Source organism: Indicator indicator, chromosome 3 (genome assembly GCF_027791375.1).
Source record: "Indicator indicator isolate 239-I01 chromosome 3, UM_Iind_1.1, whole genome shotgun sequence".
In the NCBI taxonomy this organism is placed as follows: domain Eukaryota; kingdom Metazoa; phylum Chordata; class Aves; order Piciformes; family Indicatoridae; genus Indicator; species Indicator indicator.
In genome coordinates, this window is record NC_072012.1 from 31,671,025 (window position 1) to 31,686,266 (window position 15,242).

The window sequence follows — 15,242 nt, forward strand, 5'->3', positions numbered from 1 at the left end:
AAAAAACTAGTGGGAAATTTTATATTGTTTATGTATTTTTCCTGTTTCAGTGTCAGATTGGTTTTCATCAGTAACAGATAGGTATTCCCAAGAGTAATAAAAAATGATCACCAGGACTGTATGTGTCTCAGAGCTGTTTTGCAAAAATGTGTTTTTACATTGTGCTTGTTGCAATAAGGCTAACAGGAGCAAGCAAAATAATGATTCAGAGTTTGCACTGTTTCCTAAAAGCGCATTTTCAAGAGATGAGTTTTTCAGTACTATAGATGGTACATTTTTCTAACACTTTTTTGTGTACTCTTTCTTCTGGGACATTTCCTTCTGTGCTAACATCCACGGAAAATGTATTTAATAATTCTGAAAATTATAGGTGTTGTCAGTAAGGGTCTTCAGGACAACAAACTCAGTGAAGTGACAGGTCTCTGGTACGTAGTGATCCTAGCTTTAGTGCAGGTTGACAGATATGACATCCTACTGGCTCACCTTTTTCACTTACTGTTATCTGGACCCCTAGGTCTTTTCTGTCATATATATGACATGCCTCGACAAGGTTTAATATGACAGAACTATTTGCTTTATCACTCCAAAGCACGATCTCTCCTGACAATGAAATGAGACAGTACAATTTGCTTAAATCTGAACCCGTTCCATCTGTCAGAAGACTGAAGTAAAGTATCCTGGCATCCATCAAAAGAGAGATGATAAGCTATTTGCTCTTTCACATCAAATTTATACAATTGTATAGTGATGTGCCTGGTTATTCACATCTCCACCATATCTGATTTTCATTGTTGTCTTCACAATAATTTAAGGAGTTCAGGCATTGTTCCTACCTTGATTTGACAGATCACAAATATAAGTGATATAAAAGGTGAGAGAATTAATGTCATGACCAGGTAGCTCTTATGCCTCCTAGATTTAAGTATAGTGCATAAAGTTAAAGGAACAATTGAGTAAAATTATATTAATAGAATCCTAGAATGATTCTTAAAACATCTCATCTTTCTTCATACTGTTTCACTACAATTTTCTTAGACTGAAATACATTTTTGGAGGGTCTGGAGGAGTTAAAGGGCAGATCTGCACTCATAAATGCAAGTGGGAAGCAGTAACTGCTTTGTTACCCTCAAGCTGGAAGTTAAGAAAGTAACAGGAAGTTTTCTGGTATTTCTTTTTAAAGTGTGCTGTATGGAGGGAAGTTACAATTGTATGGCAAAAAGGCCAGTTGGGAAACATGTATTTAAATGTCTTTAATTTTATCTTTATTTTAATATAAACACATTAATAACACCTTTAGGCTAAGACTTGACTGAGCAACTGCTCTAGCATATTTAATAAAAGGGTTGTTATTAATCATTAGGATTTTAAAAAATGACAGTTTTTAAAGATTTATGCTATTTTTACATGGAAGTCTTGTTTACGTGCTGCTATTTCCCAGTATGGAATAGGGCATAAAAAATGTATGCTTACTCTAAGCAGAGGTATTCCTAGGTGTTGCCTGCTCTGGGTCTTCTCAGTGTAGTTTTCCTCCCATCTTTATTTTAAAGTCACTTTCAACCATATTATGCCTGTGGGAAAATATCTGGAAGATTCCAGTCGAAACAGGACAAGATCTGAGTAGACCTCTCTGTTGTGCCATTAGTACTAATTTTCTGAGAAAAGATATTAAATAGCTTTGGAATCATTTGGGAGAAGTAAATGCTACTTTGTGTTCATATTGGGATGAGGTAGAAACTTCAAATTTGAATTCAAAAGTTCAGTTCAAAAGTCATATTGTTTGTCTAGTTGCTGTCTGTTCTTTAACTACATGCACAAGTTACTGCTTATCCATCAAGACAATGGGAAAGGGGAAAGGTGAGTTAGCAGGCGTGTTAACTGAAGGCTTTAAAGATCACTATTCAAATCACAATCAGTGTGAAGAGATGCCAACAATTATTAAATATTTAATATTACAGGCCAGATGGAATTGGAACAGTATCTGTTGAAGAGAAGGAAAGGTTTGAGGAAATTAAGGACAGACTTTCTTCCCTTTTAGAAAACCAAATAAGCCATTTCAGGTGAGTGTATTATTTATGCAATGTGTACTAAGGCTTTTTTAGAAGAATTTCCTCCTGATGTTAAATTTTTGTCTTGAGCAAGTAGGGTGAAAATAAAATAGTCTACCTGCAAATAAATTTTGAATGTATGAAATATAGAATATTTACAGAAATTATTATACTTTAATCTATTTGTATATCACATGAGTTGTATTTTTCTATGGTAGAAGAGACTGTGGAATAGGCCTGGGTTTTGTTGATGCTTTTGAACTTTAAACTTTCTATAACTCTTACCTAAGAAAAATGTCTGAATGAAAATGACTGAGCCGTAGCAATTCCTGGATTAGAGCTGATCAGAAAAATCATGAGTCAAGGACATCTTTGATAGAGGGCAGCCGAATTTTTTCTAGATGTGTAATTTTCTTGGTTTCATGATATACTTGTCTTTTCTAAGTCATCTAAAGTCTATTGTCCTCAGTAAAGATTTTGTCATATGTAAGGACTGTCAGTATCAGTAGAAGATATTTAGGGAATGAGTACAACAGAAGGAGCAAACTTTGGGGTGATATCTCCTTCTATTTTCTAGAAATTGATGGCATGTAGACCACCAAATCTGTTTATCACACTAAGCCAACCTATTTGCAGTTATTTTGTCAATCAAATTCTTTTTTACATTTATAGAAATGTTTTGTCTCTGTATCATTTTATGACAACCAGTTCTACCCTTCAAATAATGTTGTGTGAAACAGCTCTCTTTTGTTTGGCAAAGCTGACTATGAGTTTGTTGGATGATCATCTCGTTTGATGGCAAATGTTTGGTATTCACTGGTATCTATTATCTTGATAACTAAGGTGGTTGGGGATTTCTGAGCATAAAGGGCCTAGAAATCTCCACTTGGAATTTCATATTTGTAATAAACTAAAGAGAGCTAGTATTAGTCCTCTTCCTTTTTTCAAAAAAAAAAAAAAAAAAAACACTCTCCTTTATTTCCCTCAAAGATTCTTTCCTGACACATTTCCTGTTTCCTGTCTTCCATGGAATTAAATATTTCTTCCCAAAGAAGTGATATAAAGCAGCATGGAGCAGAGAGCCTCCTACCCAGGTCTTGCTAAGGCAGGAGGAGAGTACTGACAAAGAACTTAATCAGCAGGCAGAAGGAAAACTTGTTTCTGTGACCATCTGCTACAGGGGGGGGAAAAAAACCAAAACAAAACAACGTAATATTGAAGCTGGGAGGTGTCCTGTGTGGAATTGGCTTGCACACAACCGAGTTTATGACAGAAACACAATCACTGTATTTTCCAGTGAATATAAGCGCTTTTGCTCAGACATGATGGTGAGGTCAGCGTGCCCCAAAAAATACTGAAACATCACAAGTCTTCTGATTATGTACAGAGAGAGGAGAGAGATGGGGGGGGGGGAAAAGGGGCTGGGCTTTTTCAGAATAGTTGTTGTTCTTCAGGCCTTCACATGCATGACAGTAATTACTAAATGTATAATAATTCCTAAGTGATTTTTGTGTGTGTGTGTGTAGTTTGGTTGGTTGGTTGGTTTTTGTGGCATGCATTTGATTTAGGCACCTACTTTTTTATTTTTCCCTCAAGTTTCTTTCAAGTTTCTTGCTTCTTTTAATTACTGCTTTAAGGATTTGTCTTTTTCTTTTCTTTTTTTGTTCCCAAGTTGAGTTTTTCATAGTTCCCATTCTTGAAATCAAATGTACTGATTTTTTTTTACCTGTTCTCTTTTGCTGCATTATTAAATGTTGTTGGTTTACCATAACTACTTCAGAGCATGTTTCAAACCTTTTGAGATCCAGACCAGAATGGCATCTTTTCATGTGTTAAATTTTCTGCCCAAGGAAACAGTTGAAAATTATGTCCCAAAATACTATTGTTAAATCTCATCCTAATGAGATCTCTGCATGTGTATGCATGTAGAGAAGAAAAATTAACCTGCATGGTTAAGTAGCAAACCGCTAGGCAAACTCAGGTGGAAGAAGAGAGTCCACAGACCAAGGAAGGAGGGGCTGGCCACTTGGGAGGAATATAAGACAGCTGGCAGAGGATGTAAGGAGGCTACTAGGAAGGCTAAGGCCTCCTTGGAATTCAGCCTTGCAAGAAAGGTCAATGACAACAGAAAGGGCTTCTTCAAATACATTGCAAGAAAAACTAAGACCAGAGGCAATGTAGGCCCACTGCTGAATGAGGTGGGTGCCTTGATGACAGAGGACACAGAGAAGGCAGGCTGCTTAATGTCATCTTTGTCTCCATCTATACTGCTGGAAGCTGTCCTCGGGAGTCTGAGGCCCCTGAGGCCCCAGAGAAAGGCAGGACAAATGAAAATTTTTCCTTGGTTGATGAGGACTGGGTTAGAGAACAGTGAAGGCATCGGAACATCCATAAATCCATGGTCCTGATGGGATGCACCCAAGGGTGCTGAGGGAGCTGGCGAAGGTCATTGCCAGACCATTCTCCATCATCTTTGGTAAGTCATGGCAGACAGGAGAGGTTCCTGGGGACTAGAGGAGGGCAAATATCACTCCAGGCAAGAAGGAGGACCCAGGTAACTATAGACTGGTCAGCCTCATCTCCATACCTGGAAAGGTGACGGAGCAACTTATCTTCTTACTGTCCTTAGGCATATCAAGGACAAGAGGGTCATTAGGAGCAGTCAGCATGGTTTTACCGAGGGGAAGTCATGTCTGACCAACCAGATAGCCTTTTATGAGGACATAACCAGGTGGATAGATGATGGTAGAGCAGTGGATGTGGTTTATCTTGATTTCAGTAAGGCATTTGACACTGTCTCCCCCAGCATCCTTGCAGCTAAGCTGAGGTAGTGTGGTCTGGATGATCAGGTAGTGAGGTGTATTGAGAACTGTTTGAAGGAAAGAAGTCAGAGAGTTGTGGTCAATGGGACAGAGTCTAGTTGGAGGCCTGTAACTAGCGGAGTCCCTCAGGGGTCAGTACTGGGACCACTGTTGTTCAATATATTCATCAATGACCTGGATGAGGGGACAGAGAGCACTGTCAGCAGCTTTGCTGATGACACAAAACTGGGAGGAGTGGCTGACACACTGGAGGGTTGTGCTGCCATTCAGCAGGACTTGGACAGGTTGGAGAGCTGGGCAGGGAGAAACTGAATGAAGTTCAACAAGGGCAAGTGTAGAGCCTTTCACCTGGGAAAGAACAACCCCATGTAACAGTATAGGTTGGGGACTGAGCTGCTGGAGAGCAAAGAAGGGGAAAAGGACCTGAGGGTCCTAGTGGATGGAAGGTTGACCATGAGCCAGCAATGTGCTTTTATGGCCAAGAAGGACAATGCCATTCTGGGGTGTATTAGAAGGGGTGTGGTTAGTAGGTCGAGAGAGGTTCTTCTTCCTCTCTGCTCTGCCATGGTGAGGCCACATCTGGAATATTCTGTCCAGTTCTGGGCCTCTCAGTTCAAGGAGGACAGGGAACTGCTTGAGAGAGTCCAGCGCAGAGCCACAAAAATGATAAAGGGAGTGGAACATCTTCCTTACGAGGGGAGACTGAGGGAGCTGGGGCTCTTCACCTTGGACAAGAGAAGACTAAGGGGTGACCTCATTAATGTTTATAAATATGTAAAGGGTGAGTGCCAAGAGGGTGGAGTCAGGCTTGGCTTGGTGATGCCCAATGACAGGATGAGGGGCAATGAGTGGAAGATGAGGCATAGGAAGTTCCATGAAAACATGAGGAAAAGTTTTTTCACTGTGAGGGTGACAGAACATTGGAATAGGCTGCCCAGGGGGCTGTGGAGTGTCCTTCTCTGGAGATATTCAAAACCTGCCTGGATGCATTCCTGTGTGCCCTGGAATAGGTGATCCTGCTCTGGCAGCGGGGTTGGACTAGATGATCTCTTGAGGTCCCTTCCAGCCCCTGACATTCTGTGATTCTGTCATGTGTATGGTTGAAATATCTTACTTTTACTGTTTATCATTGATTTATAGCTCCTTTAATCTCACTTAACATTTTGTAATCACTCTCATCATCCTATTGGAGGTACATCAAAACTTTTCTAAGCTTTTCCCTCACCCCATTGCTTAGCATTGCATGCACTGGTCAGCTTTCATTGTTGAGAGTTTAAGTGAAAACTGTGTTTATCTTCCTGCCTTTTCAGAGATGCACTGAACATTTTTTATGTCTACCTATGTCATTAGAGCACAGCCATCTGAGAAAGATACTGTCCCATACTTTTCAGCTAACCCACAGCTTTCATTTTTAATATTTCTCTATGACCTTTTTTATTTTAATTTTCATTGCTATCAGCCTCACTCTATAATGATTAAGATGCAGTCAGTTCACCCCATACAGCAGCTTCTCATCTAAAGTATTTCCCAGTTCATGGGGTAGCTTAACCTTTCCTCTGTCATCTTCTACTGAGACTTCAGATGTCTGCCTGCTTCTCAGGCATTAAATGTCTAAGAGACATTGAGCAGAAAGCTGCCATGAGGGTACTGGCCTTTAACCTCTTGCCCAGCTCTGTGAATTGCATCTCGAATGTTCCTCCTATGCGTCCGTATGTTGCTGGTGCTAATGTATGCCATGAGTGCTGCTCTTTCTCTGTTCTCCCATAGGTAACTTAAATACCTTTGTACCCAGCAATTAACTTACTGCTTGGGCCTCTTGGATGTCACAGACCCAATTGTCAATATATCTAATGAATGAACTGACTGCTGTCACCATCTATATCTCCCTGTCCTTAAAGGTCCCCTCAGTTGTGGGAGTATGGTGGCCACAGCCACAGTGTTGAAATCAGCTGCCATGGGGGCTTTAGGCAAGAGATGGAATTCCTCCTTGCCAACAAGGTGCTGCTTCCCTGTCTAAGCAGGACTGCTCATTGTCCCTTTAGGCCTCTGCTGTAAACATCTCCTTTTCTTTAAGCTGCTTCTCCAATGAAAACTTCTTTGTCAGAAACTCCTTACCAACTGCAAACATAAGCTTGTTGCCCACATTGTCTCTGCAATAAACTGAGTAACTGTGGGACTACTATGGGACTTCTCTCTGCATCATGAACTTAAAACCAGCTGGGTTTTAGAAGCTAGTTATTTTATCTACATTGCAGAACACTCCTGAGAGGAAGGAAGTTTTTGATTTGAAATATTAAGTATAATCAAGAAATGGGTGACTGTTATTAAAAAACTACCATTAGAGGTTGATAGGAATAAACAGTGGAAAAGATAAGGAAAGGGTTGTGGAAATCATGCAAAAGGAGAAGACAAAATACCTGAAGATAGGCTCTGTTTTAAGATTTCTCAACACCTAAGCTCATTAAATCTCCTTTGTCAATTTGTTAACGTGTCCTCAAAAACCATTAGCACTACAATAAAAATTTAATGAAATAAGGCAAAGCAAATACTGGAATTCTCTCTGTTGGAAACCCTTTTTTTGACCTCATTTACAGAGCTTTATTTTGGCTGACCAAAATGCATATCTAAAAATCACTGGTTGGAATCCTTTTATCCTTTGAAAAGACTTTTCTATTGGAGAACATTAGAATATGAGGCTACCATTCTCAGTGAATAATAATAAGAAAAATTAATCTCAGCAAAGTAAAAAATCCTTTTTCCAGTTGGGAATATCCCAGCAAGATTTTATAAACAGGATTAAGAGAGGTTACTGTTGCTTGGGCATTACAGTCTCATTGAGCTGATATATTGGGTTATTCAGTAGACAAAAATGAAAAATAAAGCTATGAATGGGATCGTTTTTTAATATAAAAAGTACTGAGATAGAAATGGGTATGGTTTAAGTTGTAGCTGATAAAGTTTAAGATAACATAAAATGCTTTTCCAAGCTTTTTATGATATAATAGTGTTTTTTTTTATTCCCACATATCTCTGGAAACCTAAATATCTGACATTTTATGCTTATCTTAATCCAATATTAAAACAATATATACTACACAGAGAAATAGTATCGCTTTCCTTGAGGGTGAAATAAACTTATTTGAGACCATTAAATGTCCTTCATAGTTGAGGAAGTGGAAGTGATGTGTGTTTTGCCTTTTGTATATTTTCTGTATTTAAACCTGAGCTGCTGTTGCAATGATACTGCTGTACTATGTGTATACTCCATGACAGACTACTGAAGAGGCCTTCAGCCTTGTGCTTTCATTAATATTTTGTGTATGGGAGTCTAATGCTAATACAATGTAATGCAGATTGTGCACAGTTATGTTTCAAAGTGAATTCTTAATTTAGGTATTATAATTCTGATAATTTTCTGTCTTTTTTTTTTTCTTTTTAAGATACTGTTTCCCTTTTGGACGTCCTGAAGGAGCTTTAAAAGCAACACTTTCATTACTTGAAAGAGTAAGTTTGAGAACATATTTTAAATTCTGTTTGAGTACTAAGCCTGCATTTTTCTTTTGCCTACAGGCTGCTGAAAGGAGACTCCTGTTCTCTCAGGTATTTTACAACTAGTTTTAGTTGTTCACTGGGAGGTATTTTCTGTTCTGTTACTTTTTGGATTATTGGATTTTCACTTTAGGCGACTGTAGTGACTCTGTTTCTTTATAATTCTAAGATTACCCAATTACTTGTACTCTGAAGTAGTACAAGTCTACTCCACAGGCCCCCTTGCCTGCTTTGTGTGGCTTCTATGCTTGTAATGTTATCTATGTTGATATGTAACATTAAAAAGCTTTTATATAATCCAAATAATCTTCCATGGATGCACATTCTGAGTCAATTTAAGAAGAAAAGGCTGTATGCAGCAAAACTGACATGGGCATCTATAAATGTAAACTCCTGCCCACTGAATCCTCTTGTACTGACCGGGTTAGAAAAGGCCTCGTAATAGTAAAAGCATCTCAGTCATCTCCAAGGAAAGGGAATTTAAATTCCAATAGGGATTCCAGAGGAATTGTATCAGCAGGAGCCTGATGAAGGTATGAATTTTAAAAAAACCTTAGGACTCAGACTGCATATCTTTGCCAAAATCTGCGAGGTCTGCTCCTGGGAATTGTCAGTTGTTCCGCACTGCAGAACACTCTGTGGACAGAGATTCCATCTCAGAAAACCTCCACCACATTCAAAACCACATAGGGAGTCTGGGTATTTGTTTTTTTCTACTTATAATCTCAGTGATAGTAGTGCTGTGTAGATTCCTTTGTGTTATGTGAAACAACCATTTACTTTCACTCTTCCTGCTGTTACAAATGGCAGTGGTATTCTGGTGTTCAAGTAACACCGCTGTCAGTCTTCACTGGGAATGAATGTGCATTCTTATACTTGTGGATGCAGAATGGGTTGGAAACATTTTGGTTTACCTGTCTTTGAAAATTTTTAAAGAATAATCAGATCCAGAATGAAAGGGTTTGAATACTGTATTTTCACTTGTCAATAATCCAAATGTTAGTCATTAAAAAGAAGCAAGTTAACAAAGATAGACAAGTGTTGTATATGCATGAAAGTAATGGAATAAGTATTACTTTGCAACAATGTCTCCTAATAGCTTCTCAGTTGCTGAACTTGTTTATAGTCTCCCATATCCTTCTCCAGACCATATCTCTTGCTCGCTCCCTTTAATAGTAATTTTCAGATATTTTTTATGGGAGCGTAGCTTGTCTGGAAATCCAATGGAGAATATGAGTTATCTGAAATTTTATTTACATTAAATATTTTTACCTACCTGTTGAAAGTTCATGTAGCATAGAATTGAAGTAAAAATTCAAGTAAGAATGTAATAACAATATTTACTCCATCTTTTTTATAGTAATGCAGAGTATATAATGTTGCTCACATAAACTGAAAATATATGTCCTCTTTATACCTCACTTGCAACAGGTGACCCATTTTATCAAAGTCCTATGTTTTAAAAATTAATAAGCTTTAAAAACTGTCAGGTTTTTATATGATCTATTCTTCTATTAATCCATAATAAAGTATTCTGCAAGAAATTAAATATTTGCCTACTATAGATGATTGTTTTTCAGGGCAAGGCCATGTTGTATCTGGATAAGTTTGTGAAGGAAGAAATCAACTTGATATTAGCTAGCTCTGATGGTGGTGTTTGAACAGTTTCTCTGTGGAGAATCAGTGGTTATGCAATGGTTGAAGCTTTTCTGCAGAAAAGAACCAAGCGAATTTCCACATTCACATCTTTAGTGGACATCACCATCCAGCCCATCTGTGTTCTTGTTATACTGATCTTGACCTTGGCATCACTGTGTAAAGACTGACTGGCGTGCTGCAAGATGCTGAACAGTAGGGGTATTATACATAAATACCATATAGGCAGCCAAGCTAGAGTTGAAAAGAAACCTTCAAAGACAAATACTTAGTTCTACCAGCTGAAATAGTTCCTTTTTGATTTCTACCTTTAATCATTATCAGATCCATAGTAACTTTAGGACAGGTTTATCCTTCCCCTAGGGATTTCAATAATTACTGTAACCACGTGGTACCATTCTCTCTGGTGCAGGTTTTAATGAAAGATATTGCCACTCCTATACCAGCAGAAGAGGTGAAGAAAGTGGTTAGAAAATGTCTGGAGAAGGCTGCCTTGATCAATTACACTCGACTTACAGAATATGCCAAAATAGAAGGTTAGTACAGCAATCAGCTGCCAAAGTGGCTGTAAAAGCCAACAATGCCTATTAACTGAATATTCTGTGAGCTGCCTTTTTCCTTTCCAGAAAAAAAAGCCTTCCACAGCAAGAGGAAATGTCTCATTAAAATCTCAGCTGGTGAACTAGGGAGCTTTTTCCTATTCATTGCTTTAATATGCCTCCTGGGACCCCGTTTGAATGGAAGACTAGGACTTCCTAATTTAAGTTGCTTTTTGTTCTTACTTTTGAGTTTTCCATAAATCTAAAAGGTTACTTACAGGTTATTTTTTGTTTCTCAAACTATTTCTAGTCGTTAAACTACTGACAGGAAATTCTTTCCTTAACAGCAGTGACAGTACCTTGAAACATCTGGGTACAGATGCTTTTCTGGTATACTTGTAAGGCAGATAAGTGGGGTCTTTCTTTGGTTGGTTTTTTGCTGTTATGCTGGAAGAATAGTCTGATTCCTTTAACCTTACCTACATCCTGATTTTCTGAATGAATTAATGGGATAAAATGCTGGATTTGATGGTAATCAGAAGGTTTTCTGGAATTTAGGCATGTTCTAGAAAGTTTATCATGGAATTAAGTACAATTTTGCTGCCAAAAAAAAAAAGTGGCTAAGACATGCTATGTCATTTTACTATTTGTAAACCTTATTTAGAACAAAAAGGAAGCCATAATAATCTAATGCCTTGTCAAGGCACATCTGCTATTCTCCGTACATTGCAGAAAGCTTGAGATACACCTATGCAGATATGTTCAGTAGTGAAAAACAGTGTGCATATCTATATAACTGAATTTTTGGAAGCAGCATCAATTAACATAAAAAAATATGAATCATGAATTCTGGTTTTAAAAGATCCAATTTTTATACATGTTATTGTCTTTTATAACATGTATTTCTAGCAATACACTAGAAGAAATGGAGTTATCATAGCAGCAAAATCAAGAAGCCTCATATATTTAGCTTTATTACAAAGACAACTTTTTTCTTTTTCCATTTCTGCTCAAATTCTCTGAAAAACATGAGTTAACCAATCTCAGAAGTGATTAACAAAAAACCCATCTCATCACTATAGCAACCAGTATTATATCATGGGAGTAACAACATGAAACCATCTGAGTAACCATTTTATCATAATTAATTATGATATCATGTTGTGTTAAAGAAAAAAAAGGATGAATATTAAATCTATTCTGGAAAACGAAAAAGCAAAAATAACAGTTTTCTTTAGTTTTTATCTTTCTGTATCCATAAAGGGGATTTTTTTTCATGTTCCATATTTCCATCCTTTAGCAAACTTGCTGAAATAATGGGTAGAAAAATAAAAGGATTTTTAAAAGGTGACAAAAGCATGCAAAAGGTATAATTCACTGATACTAAATTGGATTGGAAAAGTTTTTTACAGTGAGTCAAATACATCTTTGCCCAAGATTTTTAACCATGTCCTAGGCAGTTCTGCTGCAAGTAGCGAATTTTGCACTTGATAATACGCACATTGTTAACACTGCAGTAAGCTGGAACAGCACATAAAACTACCACCCATCCCATGGCATATTTTGACTTGTAGATTTCTTTTTGGATTTATTCTCTTTTGGTTGAAACATGACTAGAAGTTTCTAGATGTACATCTCCTAGTCACTAGACTAGTCACTCATTCAAGTGCAAACCCAAAGCACAATAGATAATTGCAAATGTAAGTCTAGTATCTCAGTGAAAAATAGGCTGAGTAGGTTTTCTGAGAACAGAGTACCATTTCAAAGTCAAGGGCTCCAGCATCATAACATCAGAAAATTAAACACATTGCTTTGCAGTAGCAATGACACCTGTATTGGTCTCTTTCCGTACTCTGGTTGTTACAAATACCCTAGCTTTTTACCAATATGTATGTCATTCTGTCTCTTTAGGTCTATGGAAGCATTTTAGCCATTCACTGAAATGACATTCTTCTATTGAAATTAATTCATGTAATGTTTGCATTAATTGCTTACTCTTCAGATTGCATACAGAAAGCAAAAAGTCATTATCTTTACAACATTACTGATGTCCTCAAATGTAGCTGTCATTTCAGGGATTTTTGCCCTATTCTTTGAATGTGTCTTCAATTAACAACATCATACCAATCAATCAAAATGCAACTGTTGCATAATGTCAGCTATAGACAAATCATAACTACTTCAAAAGTGGCAATGCAAAGAAGGCTCTAACAAAAATTATATTCTCATATTCATACTTCCCTTTATTCTATTACTATTATTTATGTTTTTAAATTCCTAGGCATAATATGGATGCAAACTCAGCCAGTGATGCAAAATGCATAGAACTAGTAAATATAAATGTATTACCTAAAAACATACACCATTTCTTCCTCAGCTGACAAAACTCATCACTTGTGTGAGGTTTTAAGAATATTTTAACTCATTATTTGATATTTATTCTTCTGTAATGAAATTAAAGTAATATTTTTGTAATAACATTTTTCTTCTGTTTTTTGTTTTATATTTAGCAACAGCAGAAAAGGACTCAGGTGATTACTATTTGTGTGTATGTCTGCATGTATTGCAAATGTAGTGTGTTGTGTCTGTTCTATTATTGTTGATTTAAACGGTGCCAAGATACTTACCAGAACATGTGTGAACATTGAAATTAATTTTGATGTCCATTCATTCTTCATTTATACTGATACTTAACTAAGATGTGCATACTTAATAGGAATTTAGATAATCTTATTCTTTGGAATATAACACAATTGTAGCTTGTGTAAAAGAAATGTTACTAAGGGATGCAGAAAAGTTTGCTTGTTAAATTTGAAATTAGTTTGTGTATTTAGAGAAATATCATTTCATAGTCGTCAGCAAAAATGGCATCCATTTCTCAATGGGACCTCTGGATTTATTTATGAAGGTTTTGATAGAAGTAATTTTGTAAACCTGATTTTACATTTCTCTGATATGGCTTTATTTGATGATACGTTTATTCTTCTAGTTACAGCTGAAAGTTGGAAGGATAGTAGCTCTTTGTGTTCCTAATTTCATAAAGCTGATAAGGTGTATATTCTCCAATAGTGCAAAGAAGGTTTTGGAGTGCTTATATCTCAAAATTTAAGAGAGTGATCAGCCATTTTACATTAGGTTTATAGATGCTGTGAAAGAAACTATTGCCATGTTCTTAGGATAAGATAGCAAAGCTGTCCGTTAAGTGGCCTGGCAAATAACTATATTAGAGAATGGATGAGAAGAAAGCCTATCACATACAGTGAGTAAATGGAAATTCACTGTGTAAGTTAGGTGAAGCTAGAGGTTTATAATTTATGTGTTTATAATTTATGTGTTTATAATTTAATTGCTTAATTAAATTCCACTTCTGACTAAAAAATGCAAATGAAAATTAATCAGGGAACTCAGAAGAATTAATTTTGTTGACTATGTTCCACCAGAACTGTGTGTCCCATTGAACCCATTTCTCTGATGCAAAAGATAAAGCAGCTGAAAGGAATCTCAATAAAGTTATACTTCAGCATGGCTAACAGGGTCAAATCCTGCTCCTGTTGGTGTCACTATTTAAACTACTACAGATTTTCATCGTGAACTTCATGAAAAAGTTGATGCCTAGCCCTAATACCATGTATTAAATTGTCACGTTATGATAAAAGACCCCAATGTTTGCCTGTCTCAGAGCCCAGGACACTTGCTGGAACTATTTGACAAAATTAACTTTGCCTCCACTTTTCAGTGCCTCAGTAAAAACTTGCTCTGACACAGCTCAGAAAGTTAGAACAATAAAATTATTTAATTGTTCAAAGCAACAGGTACAACAGATTTGGGATTGCCAGTGATAAATGCACTAACTGCAAGATGATCTCAGGTTCATAAATCCTGGGTGACTTCCAACAAAATCAGAGATGCAAACCTTTGCTGTAACTCCAATATAATAGAAATGTTAGCAAATATGCTCACAGAATTAATAAATCCTGTGCAACATCTGACACAGTGGGAAATACAAACCTTGGGAACAGCTCTAACAGAAATGCAGCGAAAGTCCAGCCATGTATTGAAGGTGCAATTCTCACCAAGAAAGGTGTCCCTGCTTGGGTGGAGGAAAAGGAGCACAGCCTGTTGACCATCCTTGTCTCTGTCTTCTCCCCCAGTCTCAGCTTCTGCTGCAGCTGGTGGTGATGCTGGTGCTGGTTCTGGCCCATGCTGCACACCCACTTGCTGCCCCTGGTACCACTGCCAGTGGCACACGTGCTTCCTGTTGCCAGAGGCAACACATGCCAAGATGTCCTTCTCCTGGGTTTTATACCATGGGTTTTAGCAAAATCAGGGCCATCTTATCTTCATAAGACTTCCTCCTTCAACTCTTTGGCAGGCCAACTTCACAAATCTTCATTTAACACAAACATCTGCTGGTTGTAAATGATGTTAGTCTCAAAGCATGGTAAATCAAATTGTCTTCCTGTCCCATGGCAAGTTAGGCTGTTTCATGACATATCTTTTCAAGGAAAACAAGGAAGAACTATTTCTTGATAACTATTATTTATCCTTTAACTTGTGCATTAGATACAGAATAATGAATCTTGAATTGCAGGAGTGTCCTTGTTAGGTAATACAGAGGTGAACATACAGGT

At 37.3% G+C, this 15,242-nt stretch overlaps 1 protein-coding gene across 13 annotated transcripts in view; it reads left to right on the plus strand.

Annotated features, from left to right (window-relative positions):
• Nucleotides 1-15,242, plus strand: part of CADPS2 (calcium dependent secretion activator 2) — a 275,871-nt gene that overhangs the window by 192,118 nt on the left and 68,511 nt on the right. For 8 of the 13 annotated variants that reach the window (XM_054399799.1, XM_054399797.1, XM_054399808.1 and 5 more), the window contains 4 exons: nt 1,956-2,057; nt 8,308-8,371; nt 10,485-10,608; nt 13,122-13,142. In XM_054399799.1, coding sequence (XP_054255774.1) covers nt 1,956-2,057; nt 8,308-8,371; nt 10,485-10,608; nt 13,122-13,142 — 311 coding nt within the window. The remainder of the gene's footprint in view (nt 1-1,955; nt 2,058-8,307; nt 8,372-10,484; nt 10,609-13,121; nt 13,143-15,242) is intronic. The other 5 variants (XM_054399798.1, XM_054399807.1, XM_054399805.1 and 2 more) reach the window with 1 other exon arrangement.